Source organism: Simochromis diagramma, unplaced genomic scaffold (assembly GCF_900408965.1).
Source record: "Simochromis diagramma unplaced genomic scaffold, fSimDia1.1 OVJJ01000208.1, whole genome shotgun sequence".
In the NCBI taxonomy this organism is placed as follows: Eukaryota; Metazoa; Chordata; class Actinopteri; order Cichliformes; family Cichlidae; genus Simochromis; species Simochromis diagramma.
In genome coordinates this window covers 3593344-3610932 of record NW_024386789.1, presented here as the reverse complement: position 1 = coordinate 3610932, position 17589 = coordinate 3593344, and the positions used below count along the sequence as shown (strand labels likewise).

At 41.9% G+C, this 17589-nt stretch overlaps 1 protein-coding gene across 3 annotated transcripts in view; it reads left to right on the top strand.

Moving 5' to 3' along the window:
- The window catches only part of ntn2 (netrin 2), a 41265-nt gene extending 24339 nt beyond the window's left edge, over window positions 1-16926 (top strand). For all 3 annotated transcript variants that reach the window (XM_040023499.1, XM_040023501.1, XM_040023502.1), the window contains exons 3-7: window positions 2645-2833; window positions 7234-7383; window positions 9806-9859; window positions 14811-14885; window positions 14981-16926. In XM_040023499.1, the coding sequence (XP_039879433.1) occupies window positions 2645-2833; window positions 7234-7383; window positions 9806-9859; window positions 14811-14885; window positions 14981-15366 (854 nt within the window). In that variant the 3' untranslated portion in view covers window positions 15367-16926. The remainder of the gene's footprint in view (window positions 1-2644; window positions 2834-7233; window positions 7384-9805; window positions 9860-14810; window positions 14886-14980) is intronic.
- The last annotated feature ends 663 nt before the right edge of the window (window positions 16927-17589 follow it).

The following is a 17589-nucleotide window of genomic DNA, read 5'->3' as shown; positions in this document are numbered from 1 at the left end:
GAAAGAGTCTTACAGAATGAAATACTGCACTAAATTTTCACATAATAGAGTTACCATTTCTGAAATCACTTGCATTATGGCTATTTATTTTCCACTTATGTACAATCGGGCTAACTGAGTTTAGCCCGCACTACAGGACATGAAGAGACATGAAAATACCCACTTGTTGTGTAGCAGTCTCAGTATTAAAGGCATTTTTTGCTGGCCTTTTGTATTCTAACACAACGCTGGTGAGTAGGCGTATATACTCAGGTCGTGCAAATAGTAGCCAGATTAGCTGTGCAACATGCTAACACAGTGTTTTCCGATCAGGCAAGAGTGGGTAAAGTGTACTGCATTCATTCAACACTAAACATTAGTTTGATTGTAGTATTTTTTCAGATGTATAGCTAAGAGCTTTACAGAGCTACAGGCTCAAACCAAAAAATAAAGAAGTAAAGGGTCGTGGAGTGGAGTGGGGGGGGGGGCCTTGTTGAAGATGAGGACTGTGTAGTTGTGACATGACGTTATGGAAGGCCCTTATAAGTCGTTTTTAAGGTAGTTTCTGAACACAGTTTGCGTAAATCTCTATTTTTCTAAATCATTTATAGTCCACCTTTACATATTTGTAATGAAATGGGTACTGAGATCTCATTTTCTACGAAATTAGAACTTTTAAACTTATTTTGTTACGTGTTCTACAACTGGTTTCTTATTTTGTCAGTAGTAAACTTAATTACTGAAAAGATATATATGTGTGTGTGTGTGTGTGTGTGTGTATATGTATATGTATATATGTGTGTGTGTATATATATATATATATGTATGAAAAAAATTGATATTTCCCAAATCTTTGGAACAGCATTGCTGTTTTAAAGGAGTGACAGAGTCATTTAAAAGATGATTAATTATTAATTGGTCTTTATATAAACACTAAAAACTTATAAAAGCGGGGGTTTGATACATAGAACATAAAAGTGACGTTGGACAAAATTTTATTCAGTAGTAGTGATGATGATGATAATAATAAACTACCTGTTTTCATTGCCCATTATGGCACTTAATTACTTAATTTTCTTATTTATTTTACTGTTTTGTGTCTGTGTACAATGTATTTGTACATACTGTCTGTGAAAAGCTCTTACAAACTTTTATATACTTACTCAACGCAAAGGTGTAAAGGTACCATGTTGTGGTTACAGGTGTTACAGGTGTGTTATGTACCATTTTTATGCTCTTTAATTCATACACAGCCGTAGTACCTTAGTAGCTCGGCTTTTTGCCTAGCAACTTCAGAGTGGTGACGTGTCCTCATGAAGTGACTGCACCTGGGCAAGAAATAGCTCTACAAACAAACAAGATATAATGTGTTAATTAGTGAGGGCTGGCAGATTTAGTTACCTCCGGTCAGAGCCAGGCTAGGTGTTTGGCCCTCGTAAGAGGCTGTTCTCGCTAGCTTCATGTTTATCCATCTGGCATGAGGATGGTGTCAAACTTGTAGCCCTGCAAATATGATCATGTATACACAGAGTGAGTGGGTAAGACAGAAAATATACATTTCACATGTTTCTGTAACTGACCCCTCTGCGCCTTACCCTCACCCAGTGTGTTTTAACTTAGTCTCTGTTGCTACATCCTTTTTGTTTTATTCCAAACATTTATTGTGTAGTGAAATCTATTTCCTTGAAGCCTCTCCAGTTTGACTAAAGTTAATGAATATCACTTTCTGTTGTGATCCTCTAATACTTCTGCTTTGCCACAACTGTTGACATTTTCACTCAAACAGCTCTGCTGTTGTTTACCGCTTTTCAAATGTATCTGCAGATAACTTTGAGCTAAAGCTAAGCTCAGCGACAGTTGACTTTGAAGCCACGGCCAAGTCTTCAGGTTCCAGATCTGACTTTGATTTAACCAGCAGAAGTTCTGGATCAAAGTCTTACACAAGCAAGAAGTGTGGGTTTCTCATTAGGCTTCTCAAATGCAAAACCCCCACGTTTAGATAATGAAAAGAGTTTATCAATAATGTCAGAGTTGGTGAACGCAGTTTTATGCTGAGGAATCAACGGAAAAGACTTGTGAGCAAAAGAGACATTACGGAACCAGTTGGATTTCAAGGGTAACTGGGAGAGCTATAACCACCCCTCACATGTCCCATATATCCTGCTCGCCTCATTTAGAAGACAGCTAGCTCGAGCCCATTCCTATATCTGAATTGGTCTCGCTTTTAATAGATCTAAGAAGTCTTTACTCATCAGTGATTCATGAAATTAATGTCTCTCTTTCCAGTGATTAATAACTAATGGGCTGAGAGAAGCCGAATTCATTAATTATGAAATGGGGAAAATGAGCTCTGCAAATATCACTTTTGATTGATGAGTTCTGGAATAGCAGCCAAGCCCACAGATGCAGCGTAGATTATAAACCACTTATTATTATTATTATTATTACACTGCCTTACTTGAAAATCTTTCCCAGCTCTCTTGTGATATACATACCCCACCAGTAAGGATATATTTTACTGCTGAGCGTGCTCCATGTGAACATTTCAGCCTGCTAAATTTATGTTTGAACCCTAAGATAAATACTGAGAAGTTATTGTAAACTTTTGCATCTATCCTCCTCACCCTTGCCGATACCATAACGGCTTTGCTCTTTCCCTCCGCAGCGTGCAACTGCAACCTCCACGCCCGCCGGTGTCGATTCAACATGGAGTTGTACAAGTTGTCAGGGAGGAAAAGTGGCGGGGTGTGCATGAATTGCCGCCATAATACCGCAGGACGCCACTGCCACTACTGCAAGGAGGGCTTCTACAGGGACATGGCCAGACCAATCACCCACAGGCGAGCCTGCAAAGGTGAGAATCTAACAAGAAGTAACTGTAGTGTTTATGAAGAACTTTATTACTAATTTTCCAGCGTGGCTTTCAAGATACTTTGTGCTATTTGCTGCATGAGCTCATTCCTCCTCTATACTTCTATTAGGCTTCTGCCAAGCATACTGCAGAACTGTAGCACTCATTCATTTATCCTTGATTATGATCAGAGCTCGCTCTTCATCTGCTGTCAGAAATATAACACACAAGTGGTTTCCTGGGAAAGAATTACCAACCACAAGTCACGAGCACGGATCGCTTCGCGTTACGTCAGTCATTAATAGAGTAGAAAATATCTGTTTATAGATATATGTGATTATATGAAAATGTCCCAGATTATTACTTTAAATGTAGTTTACCTTTTTCTTTGGCGCTACTCGGTGCTAAATGTTTACAAAATGTTCAAACAAACACTGATTGAACCAGTCTATGTGTTTGAGAAAGGGGAGAAGTGGTAATATTTTATGAGTGGAAACATATGTTGTCATGGCAACTCTTACTATATATGTATATATTTAAAAATAAATAAATAAATAAATAAAAAAAATCAGCATGTCTGATTTGCCATACCATAGCAGAGAGAAATGATTTGATACTATGCCTGGAGTCTTTCTGGCCACCCCACCGAATGTTTCCCCCCTTGCCCACACACCACATAATATTTTCATGTAACCAATGCATGTCTCATGGAAAATTGATTTCATTATTTCACATTTGCAGTGATATTTTTCAGCCCCATATTATGCTGGAAATATTGCAAAAATAACACTTGTTTCCTGTATTTGATGCTCGAGAAAATACTCAAATAAATAAGAGTGTTTTGTAGCCGTATGATCCAGATGAAGGTTTAAAAAAAAATCACTTCCAGAACATAAAAAACGGCACTAGTGAAAGCTGCCAACACTCATAGCCATGAAGATCTCCTGGCTGAAATTTCACGGTGGGAATCTCTCACTGGCTTCTCGTCAGTTTTCCTTCTGCAGCCTGTAATATAACACCGAGAGGTTAGAAATGGCATGATATCAGGCCGCAGTTGCCCATGGTAGTTGCAATGAGATGTTGAGCTATTCATCGTGTAATGGCCAAAAAAATTACAAAAAAAAAACCCTCCACAGCGACTTGGTCACATACCTTAAAACTTAAGTCATTTGACCTGTTAATGCACTGAAACAATAACAGAAAGGGATCTGCTGCACCCCTGACAACAGATCCGCTCTGAGATGTGCGTCCCTATGTGCAAATAGTTCTCTCATCTTTCATTTCCTGCAGTACCTGGAAGCATAATGTTTTCACACACATGCAGGCCACTTGACACTACAGTTTGTCCACGATCCAAGTCAAGTGATCAGGTTATAAACAGTTTAACACCCTCCTTTCCAAAAGCTCCAGATGTGACAGAATCCAAGCTTACATTTATAAAGCTGAGGGGGCCAGCTCCATGATTGATCCACAGCATTCTAGGAGATGTCATTTTCTTTTGCTCTCTTTTTCTTCATCTCTGTCTTGCCAGATGGTTTGCAACCAGGACCTCTGATTGCACCCTGACTTATGACTTCCCTCACTCTGCCTTTCTACAAACCCATTAAACCTTTGTCTTCCTCTTATTCTCATACCAGCATCTATGATTTTCTTTCCAGCCCTTTGCTTTCCATGTCCTTTCTGCCTGTGACCCGGTCGCGGCAGAGGTCAGGGGTGTGGTATTGTTGAAGGGGGTGCGTGTCATGTCGTCATGTCTGAAATGGAGTTACTGCAATAAAATACAGGTGTGTTCAGAGGAGGAGGTGGGAATAGATGGAGGCTGGTGGGCGGTACAGAATCTAGAAGGGGTTGTGTCTGTTACTGATCAAACTTGTCCAGGTCTAGTTGTCTGTTCACAGTGTGAGGCGTATTTGAAGGAATCTAAACACAAAACCAGGATTCCTGAAGTAACGTGGATATTTTAAGTCCGCAAATCTGAAAGCTACTTTCCATGACAGCAGACAAAGGCTGTCTTCCATGTGTCCTCACCCCCAACTGCTCTCAGCGGATGGCTGCCCAGCCGTGAGCCTGTTTGTTCTGGAAGTTTCTTCTAGTTAAAAGGGAGTTTTTCCTTCCCACGGTCGCCAAGTGCTTGCTCATAGGGGATCATCTGATTGGTTGGGGTTTAAGTATTAAATGCCTTGATGTGACTGTTTTTGTGATTTGGCGCTACATAAATAAATGTGAAGTGAACAAAGTGCAGTCACCACAAGTTGAGTAACACAGTCACTTAAAATCACTTGAATCGCTTAAAACAAGCAGACGCCTGAGAAAGGGACTGCAAATTCCAATGCAGCGCCTGTCACATCTGCAGTCACATGGGCTTGAAAAGCCATCAACATCTGAGGACATTTTTACAGCTTTCTAACTGGCTCTAGCCTCTGCACATAAAACCTCAGAAAAACAGTTTGAGGAAGGAAGGCTGGGGGTTAGACTGACACGACCAAACCCCCGTCTCCATCCTGCCTGCCCCTGACAGCTCGTTCAGATCTGGCCGTTGCTGGTTATTTACTGAACAATGTGAACACTGACAGTAACCTCTGAACTCCAAATAGTCCGAGTCTCAATTAGAAGGGAAGCGAGGGGGTCGCTGTGCATCATTCGCAGTTTGTTTATACTGACCAGCCCTGTCAATGTTAAGTGATCAGTGCAGAGACAATAGCTTGTAAAACTCCTTGCCTTTGTCACATGTCTCTGCAGGAACAACTTGGGATTATGACATGGGTCATCTCACATGTGCTTTTCCTTTGGTCTGAAAACGTTTTTCATTACTTGAAAAACGGTAAAAGTTGACGGACCAATGCACTACATCATTTGAGTTTTATTGAGAATGCAAACTTCAGGAAAATCCCAAATAGTTCCTAGCCAGAAGCAGAAGAAACTCTGGCTCTAAATGAAGGTGGAGGTTGCTGGCACAGCATAAAAAGGCGTCTGGTGACCCCCGGCACCCAAATTAGTCCTGCATCACACCCTGCCACATGCTTAACGTTCTTGTCCTTAGTTCAGTCGCACTTTACCAAGTGCCTTCAAAGCTCAAGTTTCCCATTGGAGTCTGCGCGACTCAAATAATGGGGATTTTGCACTCATGATGAAGCATCAGATTTACATCTCGGCTTCAAACAGTGTGCAGCCACTTTGACACCTGTAGACTTCGTTGGCCTTGCCAGAAAAGGCAGACACGATTCTAAAGATCTGAGCTGAGCTAATCTCCCCACACCCTGCCGTCATGCAGACACTCTTGGGTCAGTTTCAGCCATTTAAACGCTCGCTTTGCCGATCCAACAGGTGGTAGGGTCCTCTCCTTTGTTGTAGCAACTTTAAAAAAAAAATCGCTGGGCGCAAATAAACACATTAACAGTTTCGTCAGGTGGTGGGAAGAAACCGTGGCATGTTAGCAGCTGCCTTTCCCTGGCAAGCTCTGTAGAAGTCTGCTGGATTACAGGGTTTTTCCCTTGTATGAAATATTGGTCCTTCTTGCCTTTTCTTGATAAGCCTGGACAATTACAACTATTGTGTTACAGCTGAGGCCCTTGCAAGTTTGCTTTTGCCATTTTTTTTTTTTTTTTTTTTTGTTAGTCTGAGAATATTTTTCCAAAGTGTCAGACTGAAAACAAAGGGGGAAAAGGCAGAGTTTTCCTACTGGGTTTAATGGCTTATTGTGTTTTTGCTCTCACACTTCCTGTGTTCTTGTAAGCTTTTGTCAAATGGCTTCAACCAACACTCTAGGCCTCATATAATTAACTGCTCTTCATACATCCAAAAAAACTAATGAGTTAAAGTGGCTTAAATAAATCACCTAGAAAAGCAAATGTCAAAAGTCTTGCCAAAGTGAGGTGACCGGAGCATTGCCTGTTGGTGTTGGCATTTGGTGGGCATCCACGGAACTTTTGGGAAGTGATGAAACAGCAGAGCGTGTGTTACCAGGCAGGCAGGCACTAGACTGCACACAGCATTTAGGAAAGAGGAAACGAGCATTTGGTCTGCATCTCCTGCTGAAACTGATGCACTACATGCATCGTTCACCCGATCTAATAGCTTTCTGTGCTTTTAGTTGTCTTGTAATGTCCTCCACACAAATATCTTATTTCTCATCAGTTTTCTGGATATGCATGCAGTTTTTCACAATGCAGTAGTTTGAGAAACCTAGGTATAAAGGCTGAAGACATGTGGGCCCCCAAACATTCCGTATTAATGCAGTCAATCAATCATTAATCAATAATATTTACTGAATGTCGGAGGAGTTTTGTCTTATCATTTTGCATTTTGCAGCAGGTTTGATGAACTGGTATCTCTTATCTCTTTTATCTGCCCCACCACCCTCCATCCCTCTTTGACATCTTCCCCCCACCCCCCCCCCACGCCAGCTTGTGACTGCCACCCTGTGGGCGCAGCAGGCAAGACATGCAACCAGACCACAGGCCAGTGCCCCTGCAAGGACGGTGTCACGGGCATCACATGCAACCGCTGCGCCAAAGGGTACCAGCAGAGCCGCTCGCCCGTGGCCCCCTGCATCAGTGAGTAACTCAGACACACATCCACACGCAGCTACCAGCTACTGCATGCGACACTGATCAGATCGTCATGGTTCATTTTATCAGCTTGCCTGTGACTATTAAAATCTGACAAAAAGCATGATCCATAGCTAAAGGCAGCACATACCCAAACCATGAAGAATACAGAACATAAGTGAAAACATACTTTTATGTAGTCTTTCTGGCTATCGGACAGACATAACCCAAGTGTGTGTGTGTGTGTGTGTGTGTGTGTGTGTGTGTGTGTGTGTGTGTGTGTGTGTGTGTGTGTGTGTGTGTGTGTGTGTGTGTGTGTGTGTGTGCGCGCCTGCCGTATTTGGATATATTTGTGAGGACCAAAAATTGGAATGCTACACTACTTGTGGGGACAACAGTCAGTTATGGGGACAAAATGCCTGTCCCCACAAGTTTGAAGGCATTTTAAGTTTAGGCTAAGGGTTATGGTTAAGGCATTAATTTTTGAAAGGTTAGGGTAAGCGGCTAGGGAAAGCCTTTTGTCAATTAGATGTCCTCACTAGGATATGAAAACGTGTGTGTGTGTGTGTGTGTGTGTGTGTGTGTGACATGTGTTGACTTGCATAGCCACTGAAACTGCAATGACGTTTCATGGAGAAGAGCCCAAAACGTGAGCCAAACGAGCGCCCCAGCATAAAGTTGGGTTAAATTGAAACGCGATCCATGCTAAAGGAACAAAGAGGCATACTGTTGTTAACGCTTGTGCTGTTATTCTACTTTCTCTTAACTATGTACCATATGTGTTTGTGTGTGTGTGTGCTCTAGTAGCTGTGTTTAGGTTTTTGATTTCCTGTAACAAGCGAATGTGAGTCCACGCAAGTTACGAATTTTGCCCGTGGGCCCAGCACATGTCTGTACCACATTGCAAACAATCAAAAGATAGCCTCCACCAAATCAAGTCATGCCGCGCCGCCCAGTGCCGTGTCCAGCTCTGCCACACTGTGCCACACGGTGCCATGTTGTTCCTCTTGCATGCAGCTCCGAAGCAGATGGCAGATAGGCAAGAAGGAGAAGACGACCGTGGTCATGGATGGCAGACTATACTCGTTTAAGTGCCATTAGGTGAACTGTCTATCGAGAACAAGAGGAATAGTGGGTGTGGGCATGCTTAAGCTATGCACATTATGACAACCCTGTCTGCCATTATAGCCTGATGTCAGCATATTACCCCTGGAGGATACTGTATCCCAAGACAGAAGACAAATCCATTAAGAAGCCAATTAGTATGATGGCAGCAACCCACATCTGAATGATCCTTTCATCATCTGTCTATCTTCACAAGATGTGGCCATCGGGGCAAAGGGTCTCAAAGTGGCTTCTAGCAGCTGCGCCTGCCTTCACAAAGCTCCGTGCCCTTGTTTGTTTTTGTTGGCAGGGTGTCCATAATTTTAGAGAGACAACTGCTGCTTTTGCCTCAAAACAGCTTTCCAAGAAACCCCCCTCTACCTCCTGCCAACACACTCTCACACACTCGGTCCAACCCCTGAACCTCCAAATCCAATCAAAAGCAGATCCTCTGGGTGGATGCTAAGCCGGCGTTCCAGTAATTCTGTTTACGGTAAAAGGAGAGGGGCCTGTTGTTAGCATTAGCATTTGTATTGGAAAGATGCATACGATTAAAGGAGAAGTCCTGGAGGAATTCCACAAGGCACTTTTTTTTTTATTGTAGCCAGCGGGCACAACAAGGGAGGGCTGTATCTGTCTCAAGATGATCCCACCAAAATTGCCCCTTTGCCATCCGTCCATCTGTCTACACATGCTTGCATGGAGATTGCACAGCAGTGTTAACCCCACATCTGTTAGAGGAGGATGAAACTAATCTAGTGTAGCCACCTTGCCATTGTGTGCCTACTTTCAATGCGCTGACTCCTCCAAACTGGTTTATGGTGCGATTCTTGTGAAGCATCAACTAAAATTGGACTTTGATTATTTCTTCCAGTTAGTCTGAAGATCTCCTTAAAAAAAGACACTGAAACCACTGCATTAGTCTATGGCATGTATGGTTTATTTGAACCGGTCTTCCCTCTCACCACCAATAAGTATTCCTGTCAGTCTGTTAGCGTTTATCTAGCACGTCTGTCTGGAAAGCCCTGTGTATTTTCATAAGTTTGACATATAGTACACCACAAACCTACTGTGTGACAACCCTGATTCTTCTTCTTTTTTTTCCCCAGTGACCTCAAAGAGCACTTTTTACTTCTTCTCAGTACTATTTCCCATCCCACCCCCATATTTGGGATCACATTTAATGAATTTGGACACACTTTGTTTCTTTGACCACACGTGCTCTCATTGTAGGCCGGCAGCCAGATCATTTCAGACATACTTGAAAGGTGTGGACTTAGAATTAATCGTTGAAATAACTTTGTGTTTCTTGTGCGTGTTTCAGAAATCCCTGTGGTCAACCCCACAGCTGTCGTGAGCAGCACAGAGGAACCAGCAGGTTAGTATATACTCCTTGCACCTTGAGCACCCCTACTTTATGAGAGGAACAAAAACATAAAATACGTGTCCAGAAATATTAAATATTAAGGCGTGGAATAAATATTAATAGAGGGCGGGTCTGCTCATTTGAAGTTCTCAGCAAAGGAAACGAGTGCACTGGGGACGGAAAATTTTTACATTGTCTTGAAAAACCTGTGTCCTTGGCATAGTTTCCCCAACCGCTAGCCTCAAGTTAGTGGAGACACGCTGTGCTCAGACTTTAAGTGCAGCTTTAAGCCAAGGGCAGCAGATAGGCAGCTGAGGCGATTAGTTACAGTTTAGTTGGGAGATATAGTGGAAGGGGAACGTTGCGAGGCATGAAAAGAGTGTTGGCAAGTAACTGGGGGAAATTTGTTCAGTCACTCCCTCTAACACTCTAGGCTTTGGTCAATTACCCTGTCCGCATTTTTCATTCTACAACTGTTTGATTTCAATGGTGGTGTTGATTTGGAAACGTTGATTCATTAGTGGATTTATATCATATATTATCACTGAAGCGGCAGACAAATTTGCTATTACTGCCATTCTTTTTAAAGCAATAATGGTTTTCTTGTTTTTATGTCCTTTCTCTTCTAAAAATAATACGTATTTTCAGAACCCTCACAATAAATTTTCAAACTTTAACTTTCGACTTAACTTTCGAGGTTGCATGCTATAAATTTTGAGGACTCGAATCATAGAGTTCAAGATGTTTATAATGGCTCTTACCGAGGTCCACATAAAAGGCCAAAATTGGTTGTACACTCCAAATAAAAACCTCCAGATGTGTCTAATAGTGTGAAATGAAAAACAATCTTCTGGTGGAGAATTCGTGAAGTTTCTAAGGTAAATGTTGTAAACTAGCTAAGCTAAGCTAACCGGTTACTGGTTAGCTTAGCAAAAATCCTGGACAAAAAATGGGGGAAAGAAATGGTTTATTACAACAGATTAATCGTGGTAGGTTAATTATTGAGATTTAGAGCAGATAATTGCATAAAATAAATCCAATTGGGATCAAACTTTACCTAAAATGATTTCAATTAGGTGAGGTGAATTCTAGCCAAAGATCTTTCATCTCATTTTTTCTTTTACCATGACTATGTTTACAAGTGAGTGTAGTTAAAGTAAACATAAAATCAGGTCTTAAAATTATGTAAATACAACCTCAGATGAACAACACATGATTATACTGTGTTATTATTTTTAAAAATACTAACGCAAAACGCAGAATTGTGTGTGAAAGTACACCCTCAGTGTGAGCATCTCTATAAAAGCTGAAGTTCGGACAGTTTGCAGGTCTGGAGTATTCAATTGTGTATTAGCACAACATTAAAGAAGAAATGCATCAGAAATCATCTCAGAGAAGCAACTGATGCTGCTCACCAATCTGCGAAGTTGGAACTAGTAATTTGAAATCCATCATTGTAGAGTGAGAAAGATTATTCCACTGGTGAAAAACATTCAAAACCGTTCGTAGGAGTGGATGTCCCAGCAAATTCACCCCAAAGTCAAGACCGTACAATGTTCAGAGAAACTTCAAAACAGAAAGGCTACACCTCAGACTGCACGTGTCTCAGCATGGTCAATGTTAAGTTCATGATGATACGATTAGAAAAAGACTGGACAAGTATGGATTGTTTGGAAGTGTCTCCAGGAGGAAACTTCTTCTCTTTCGAACATGGCAGCACAACTCAAGTTTGCAAAATTGCATCTGGAAAAAGTTCCTTTGGAAACATTGGAACTGACAGAGGGTGTACTTTCTTTTTACTGTGACTGTAAGTCCTGAATTTAATTTTCCTTAGACTTGCAGCTTCTTCACTCATTTACAACTTGTTCTGTATAACCTTTTACCGCCATCGCTTGGGTCTTTTTAACCCAAAGAAGCAGAGTCCAGCCCTTTCTTGTTTACTACTTTCCTGGGAAAATGTTACAGGGTCTAAGAACACAAGAGTCATTGATTGTCAATTCACCTCAGCTTCTACCAAACACACCAGAGCATTTCCCCCCATCTTTCTCCTTCCTAAACTACCACAGAAAGAGCTTCACCATCAGAAACCTAAGGCCCCCAAAATCTTTTTGTGTAAGGGGCGTTGGATGCAATTTGTCCTTGTCATGGCACAGTGAAAGGGGCTCAAGGGAAAGAGGGCATCGAGAGTCTTGGAGCCAATTGTGCATGTTTTCAGCAGGCTGGCCTTCTGGGTCATTGGGCAATTCACCGAGAGCTTTTCCAGGTGATCACCCAGCAGTAAGTAGTGCTTCATGGGAAAGAGCATACTGTCGCCCCAGCCAGAGTTTCAAGAGCAGGTTAGCCACTGTATACAAAAACAGAGACCTACATACACAAAACAGCTGTGATCTAATGAAATCCATGCTCATCTCATGCACATGCACGCCTGTCACAGCTGCATGCATACTTACATGAATACCACATACTCGGTACTAATGAGAAAGCCCTTAAGTAGACTGTGATATTCTGCAACATTTATTTAAAGTAAAACGTACACACATGCACTACACACCTTTGCACTCATCCACACCTCCACTCATTGCAGCGTATTGAAAGTCATCTTCTTTCTCCTTTTGTGTTTCCCTTTCTTTCCTCTCTCTGGCTAATAAAATCTCCTGCACTCTGATATACAGCCAACCTTTCTGGACGTTTTAATGAGCTCCTCGGTCCCCCGTTTCTTCCTCCTCCTCAGTTCTTCCACGAAAAAAAATGAACAATACAACACCCTTTCACTCATACAACATTCCCAAAAGGGTCATTTTTCTCCTTTTTTTTGTTTTTTAAACTTGGACATTTCGTGTCCAGCGATTTTTTTATTTGGTTTTCTTTGGAAAGCAAAAACGGCTAAATGGTTATTCCTCTTGAAGGGAACGAGAGATACCAGTCCACTTACCAGCGTGTGGTTTGTTGGTGGTCAACTTTTCACGTCTCTTCATTAGAAGTGACTAAAACTCTGTTTCTTTTGCAATTTCAGTTCACCATTTTCATTTTTTTTAAACTTATTTTGTATCCTTCTCATAGATTTTTATTTTTATGCTGTGGATCCAAAATTCAATGAGTCACAGAATCCAGCAGCCTGTGTCAACCACAGATGAGTCTTACTAACAAACGACAGCATTTTTCTTTCTGCAGCTCCAGTGGCAGAAATTGAGTTAAAAGCACAGTGAATGCTTTAAATTTTAAAAGGGATTCTTATCATTGTTTTAGCGCACTTCATCTGTTTAAGCCTATTTAATCATGCTTATCTTCTCAGTTTCCCTTTCCTTTTGCTCTTTGTTCTTGCAAAACATGTTTTCTGATCTCCGAGAGTACCGACATGGCAAAACAAATATTTCAGGACTACAAGAAAATAAACCACGCGACATAATTACATGCATATGCTTTCAAATCTTTGAAGGGTTCTATAACACAACTGAGAATTTCTTTCCGACCTTTCTGGTCCATTGAAACTGCTGTACACAGCTATTCCTCAACATAAAAGTACAAACAAATTTTTTATATTTATTTATTTATTTATTTATATATATATATATACATACATACATACACACACACACACACACACACACACACACACACACACACACACACACACACACACACACACACACACACACACACACAAATAATTTTTTTTTTTTTTTTTTTTTTTTAAATTTGATTCAGGTTGCAGGTAAGCTGTGAGTCATATAATAGAAGGAAAGGTGGCTGCTCAGGTTCCAAATGCTGAAATCAAGCGCCAAAGTGTTTCCAGCGCCACATGCCTGCTCTTTGGCCAAAATCTGCATGAGGGAAAAGCTGGATTGAAAAAGATGCTGGAGGACACAGAACAACCAAACCAAACCGTGGCTGGCCTTAAAGTCGGTCAGAAAAAGATCAGAGAATGGTCATCCAGCCTAGAAATCAATTTTGACTGTCATATTCATAAACGTAAAAACCACATCATTTGCAACCCCACCTACTAATGGTCAGCAGAGGTCATCGGTCCAGTGTGTGGTCTTAGTTGTCACTCTGGCAGCCAAGGCCTATCCACATTCATCCAACCATGACCTGCTTCCACCACGCTCTGCCTTTTCTCAAGGCCCCGGAGAACATGTCAAACTGAACACTTTTACTCCTCTGGTATGTTTCACTTGCCTCCCAGCACTGGCTGTTGCAGGGATTTGGATGTGTGATTTGTCAGAAGCTGTTTTTTAGCACACAAAAACCACACCAAGCCCAACTATTATTTAGCGCTGCTCCAGTTTTCCTTTCAGCCTTTGGCAACATCAGTCAGTTTGTAAAGGCAAGTATAAGTTTACTCAGTTATTATAGAAAAAAATACACATGTATTTAAAAAGTAGATAATGCTTTGATGTGTATTTTTTGTATTTATAGAAAAATGTGAAATATATTAATGGGACGGGGAGTCAAAGTTGGCCTTTCTATATAGAAATCAGCACATATCACAATGTTATGTTTATATTTGCTTGATCACTGCGTTTTATGTTTTAAAGTGATGTGACACTAATTATGCATTACAACGTGTTAGTAAGACTGAGCAAATATGAAAGATTCATGTGCTCCTTTGGTACCTTTTTCACCAATACTGTGACTGTGCCTAGCCTATAAATGCTTAAACACATTTCCACCACAAAAAAGAAGACTGATGACTTGTGTCAAAAATCTGTCCCAAAGGGAGGGTTCACAAGTGACTGGCATTTGGAGTCTGCAGATTCTGTTGACCATGATATTCTTCCCAAGGAAATCACACCGACTTCTGTTAGTAACACTATGCAACATTTGGTTCCCAAATCTGTCAAAATGAAGGATGGTTTTCAGTGCACCAAGAGAGAACTGGCCCCAGCCACATGTTGGTGGAAAACAAGCACTGGAGTCACTGCCTGCATTTCAGGTGTGAACTTGGTTGTCCTTATTTTTGCAGATTGTGAGTCCTACTGTAAACCAGTGAAAGGCAACTTGAAGATCAACATGAAGAAATACTGCAAGAAGGATTATGGTAAGAGAGCAGAATTCCTTTCCATACCATTAATTAAAAAGCGTAAAGAGTTTTGAGCGTTCACCTGAGTGTGTTTCTTGCACATGTGTTCCCAGCTGTCCAAGTGAACGTGCTGGACATGGAGACGGTGGGTGACTGGGCCAAGTTCTCCGTTAGCGTGGTGGCTGTGTACAAGAGCCGGGGCGAACCCTTAAAGAGAGGTGACAACATCTTGTGGGTACACATGAAGGACCTTGCCTGCAAGTGTCCCAAAATCCAGATGAGCAAACGATTTTTGGTGATGGGTGGCGCTGAAGGTGGAACGGGCCCAGGAGCAGGTCCAGGAGTCGGGCCCGGAGGTGGAGCCAGCAGTCCGGGGGCGGAGCGCATAGGCTTGGTGGCCGATAAGAACAGCCTGGTGATCCAGTGGAGAGACGTTTGGACGAGACGTCTGAGGAAGTTCCAGCGCAAGGAGAAGAAGGGGAAGTGCAGCAAAGCATGATTGGGAAAAGCAGCGTCCATCCCTACCTCTCCCTCCACAGCACTCAATCACAAATCCTGACTCTTGACTTCTCTTATCCCCGGCCACTCGAGTCCTTTCTTCTCCTCCATTGTGGGAACGCTGCACATTACAAAGACTGCATGTACCCTGCCTGTTTTAAGGACCACGTTTTGTGTATATTGTATAATTATTTTCATTTTTATTTTTCAAGTTTTTTTTCATTGTAAGGCCACTTGTCTATTTGTCCGATTGGTTTGCCTTAAAAAGGGACCATTAAAAAGGGTGTGAAGTGTAGACAAAAGCAGGCGCCATTTCCCCCTCTCGACGACGGCAACTGAACTGTCCAACCCCCTGCTAAAAAATACAACCCCCTGACCTCCACCTGTCAAAACTGCCTGTCTTCTGCCATTTTAAGGTATTTCCATGCAAGACTACCAATGCTCACCCCTCACTGTTCTCTGAGGATTTTATTATAGAGTGTTTATCACTTCACAGACTGATATCAGCAACAAGACAAGCTACAGATCTCCAGCTTGGCCACCTCACACTGATGACCTTCAGAATTTTCCTGTCAAAACAGGCCTAATTTCTCAAGGTCTTTGCAGTATCTTCTTTGGACTATAGGACTTCTATGTCCTACGAGGAACCAAGGGCTCCCTTTGCAGGGACATTTTCCACAGCAAACCTCAGTCACACCACCACTGCTGCTGCCGCCACCACCACACAGCCCTCACAGAATAAACTGCTCACGTAGGCTCTTATACAGTCAAGTACCCGATGTCACTGCTCATACTAGAGTTTGTATATCTTGTGTGGCTACTTTGCTATCTCAGCCATCCACATCCTTATTTGAGATGTATCCCTTTGTTGCATTGGGCACGAGTGAGTCACATCGCAGGCCTCTTCACCACTGTTCCCTCTTATGAGTGGTTTATAAAGTCACCATCATGACTCATGGCCTGTCACTTTGTAGAAGATGAAGCGGCGCAGACCGAATTTCAGAACAAAACCAACTTTTCCATTGAGACTTTTGCGCTTCGTGGATATTCTCTTTGCTGGGTACAGCTCTTCCAGACGTTGCTGTGTGGCCAGCGTCACTTATGTCTTTAAAAATGGCCGAACATTTCATTGCGTTGACTGATGAAGACTGGCAGGCTTTTGTTTGCCACAACAAGAGATTGAAACAAGAGTTCCTTTTTCATGCAGTAAAAACACAAAAACAAGTTGGATAAAGAAAAGACGTAGCTGTGTTGTTGGGTTTTTTCGTTTTTGTTTTTCATTCCTTGCTTAGTATTTCGACAAAATGAATGAGCCTGGAACATTTTTAGTGCTCACTGATTGTATTATGACATGAGAGGATCATATTTCAGTCCTCATGTGCTTTGTTAAGTTTGCATGTTTGTGGGGTTTTTTCTTTTTTCTTTTGCTGGTCCATCAAATCCTTACAGGGAGCGGAGAGAGGTAAACCAATATGAGCATGAAGATCCAAAGGAAAACTTCCCAGGTCATCTTCCACCACTTGCCCACCCCAAATGCATAACCCTGTCATGCCTTGCCAAATAAGAGTAGTCAGTTTTTAAATTCAATTAAGAGACTATGAAAGTCAGGACCAACGAATTAACCGCAGAGAGACCCATCTGGTTGCTCTCAAGCTTTTTATCTGCCTTTTGCAGTTATTTCATTTTGTAAACGACTTTACAATTTATTTAAATAGAGTACAATATAAACACACAGTTTAGTTGAGGGGCACATCAAGCTCACATAGCATTGAGTGTTCCTACAGGCATCTCATGCTAGCTTGTGGTTACGCTCCTTTGGCTTTGGCGGCATGTTTGGTTTGTCATTCCTCCAAAAGTGTCTCTCCTCTGCTCTCGTCTGTGTGTCAGCCACAAACTCCCTCCCTCCACCCCTTTCCCCCAACCCCCCCCCCCCCCCCCCCCCCCCCCCCGAATTCTCCTTTTAACCCATTTTGCATGTTGTGTATTTAGTGTTTTAGATAAGTGAAAGCACAGAAAGAGGCTTCCAGACTCCTCTGTGGTGTATAGTACTGCACTGTAGTTCTTGTTTTCTGAGAATGTAAATCAATCTGCAAAGAAAAGACACACAGATAAATGGTCTGATTGTGTTTATGAAGTGTTATTAGAACTGAGGACGTCTAATGGCATGATATTTGATGCTGTTATGAACTCTGAACATGACTAGATGTTGTTCAAAAGATTGTGG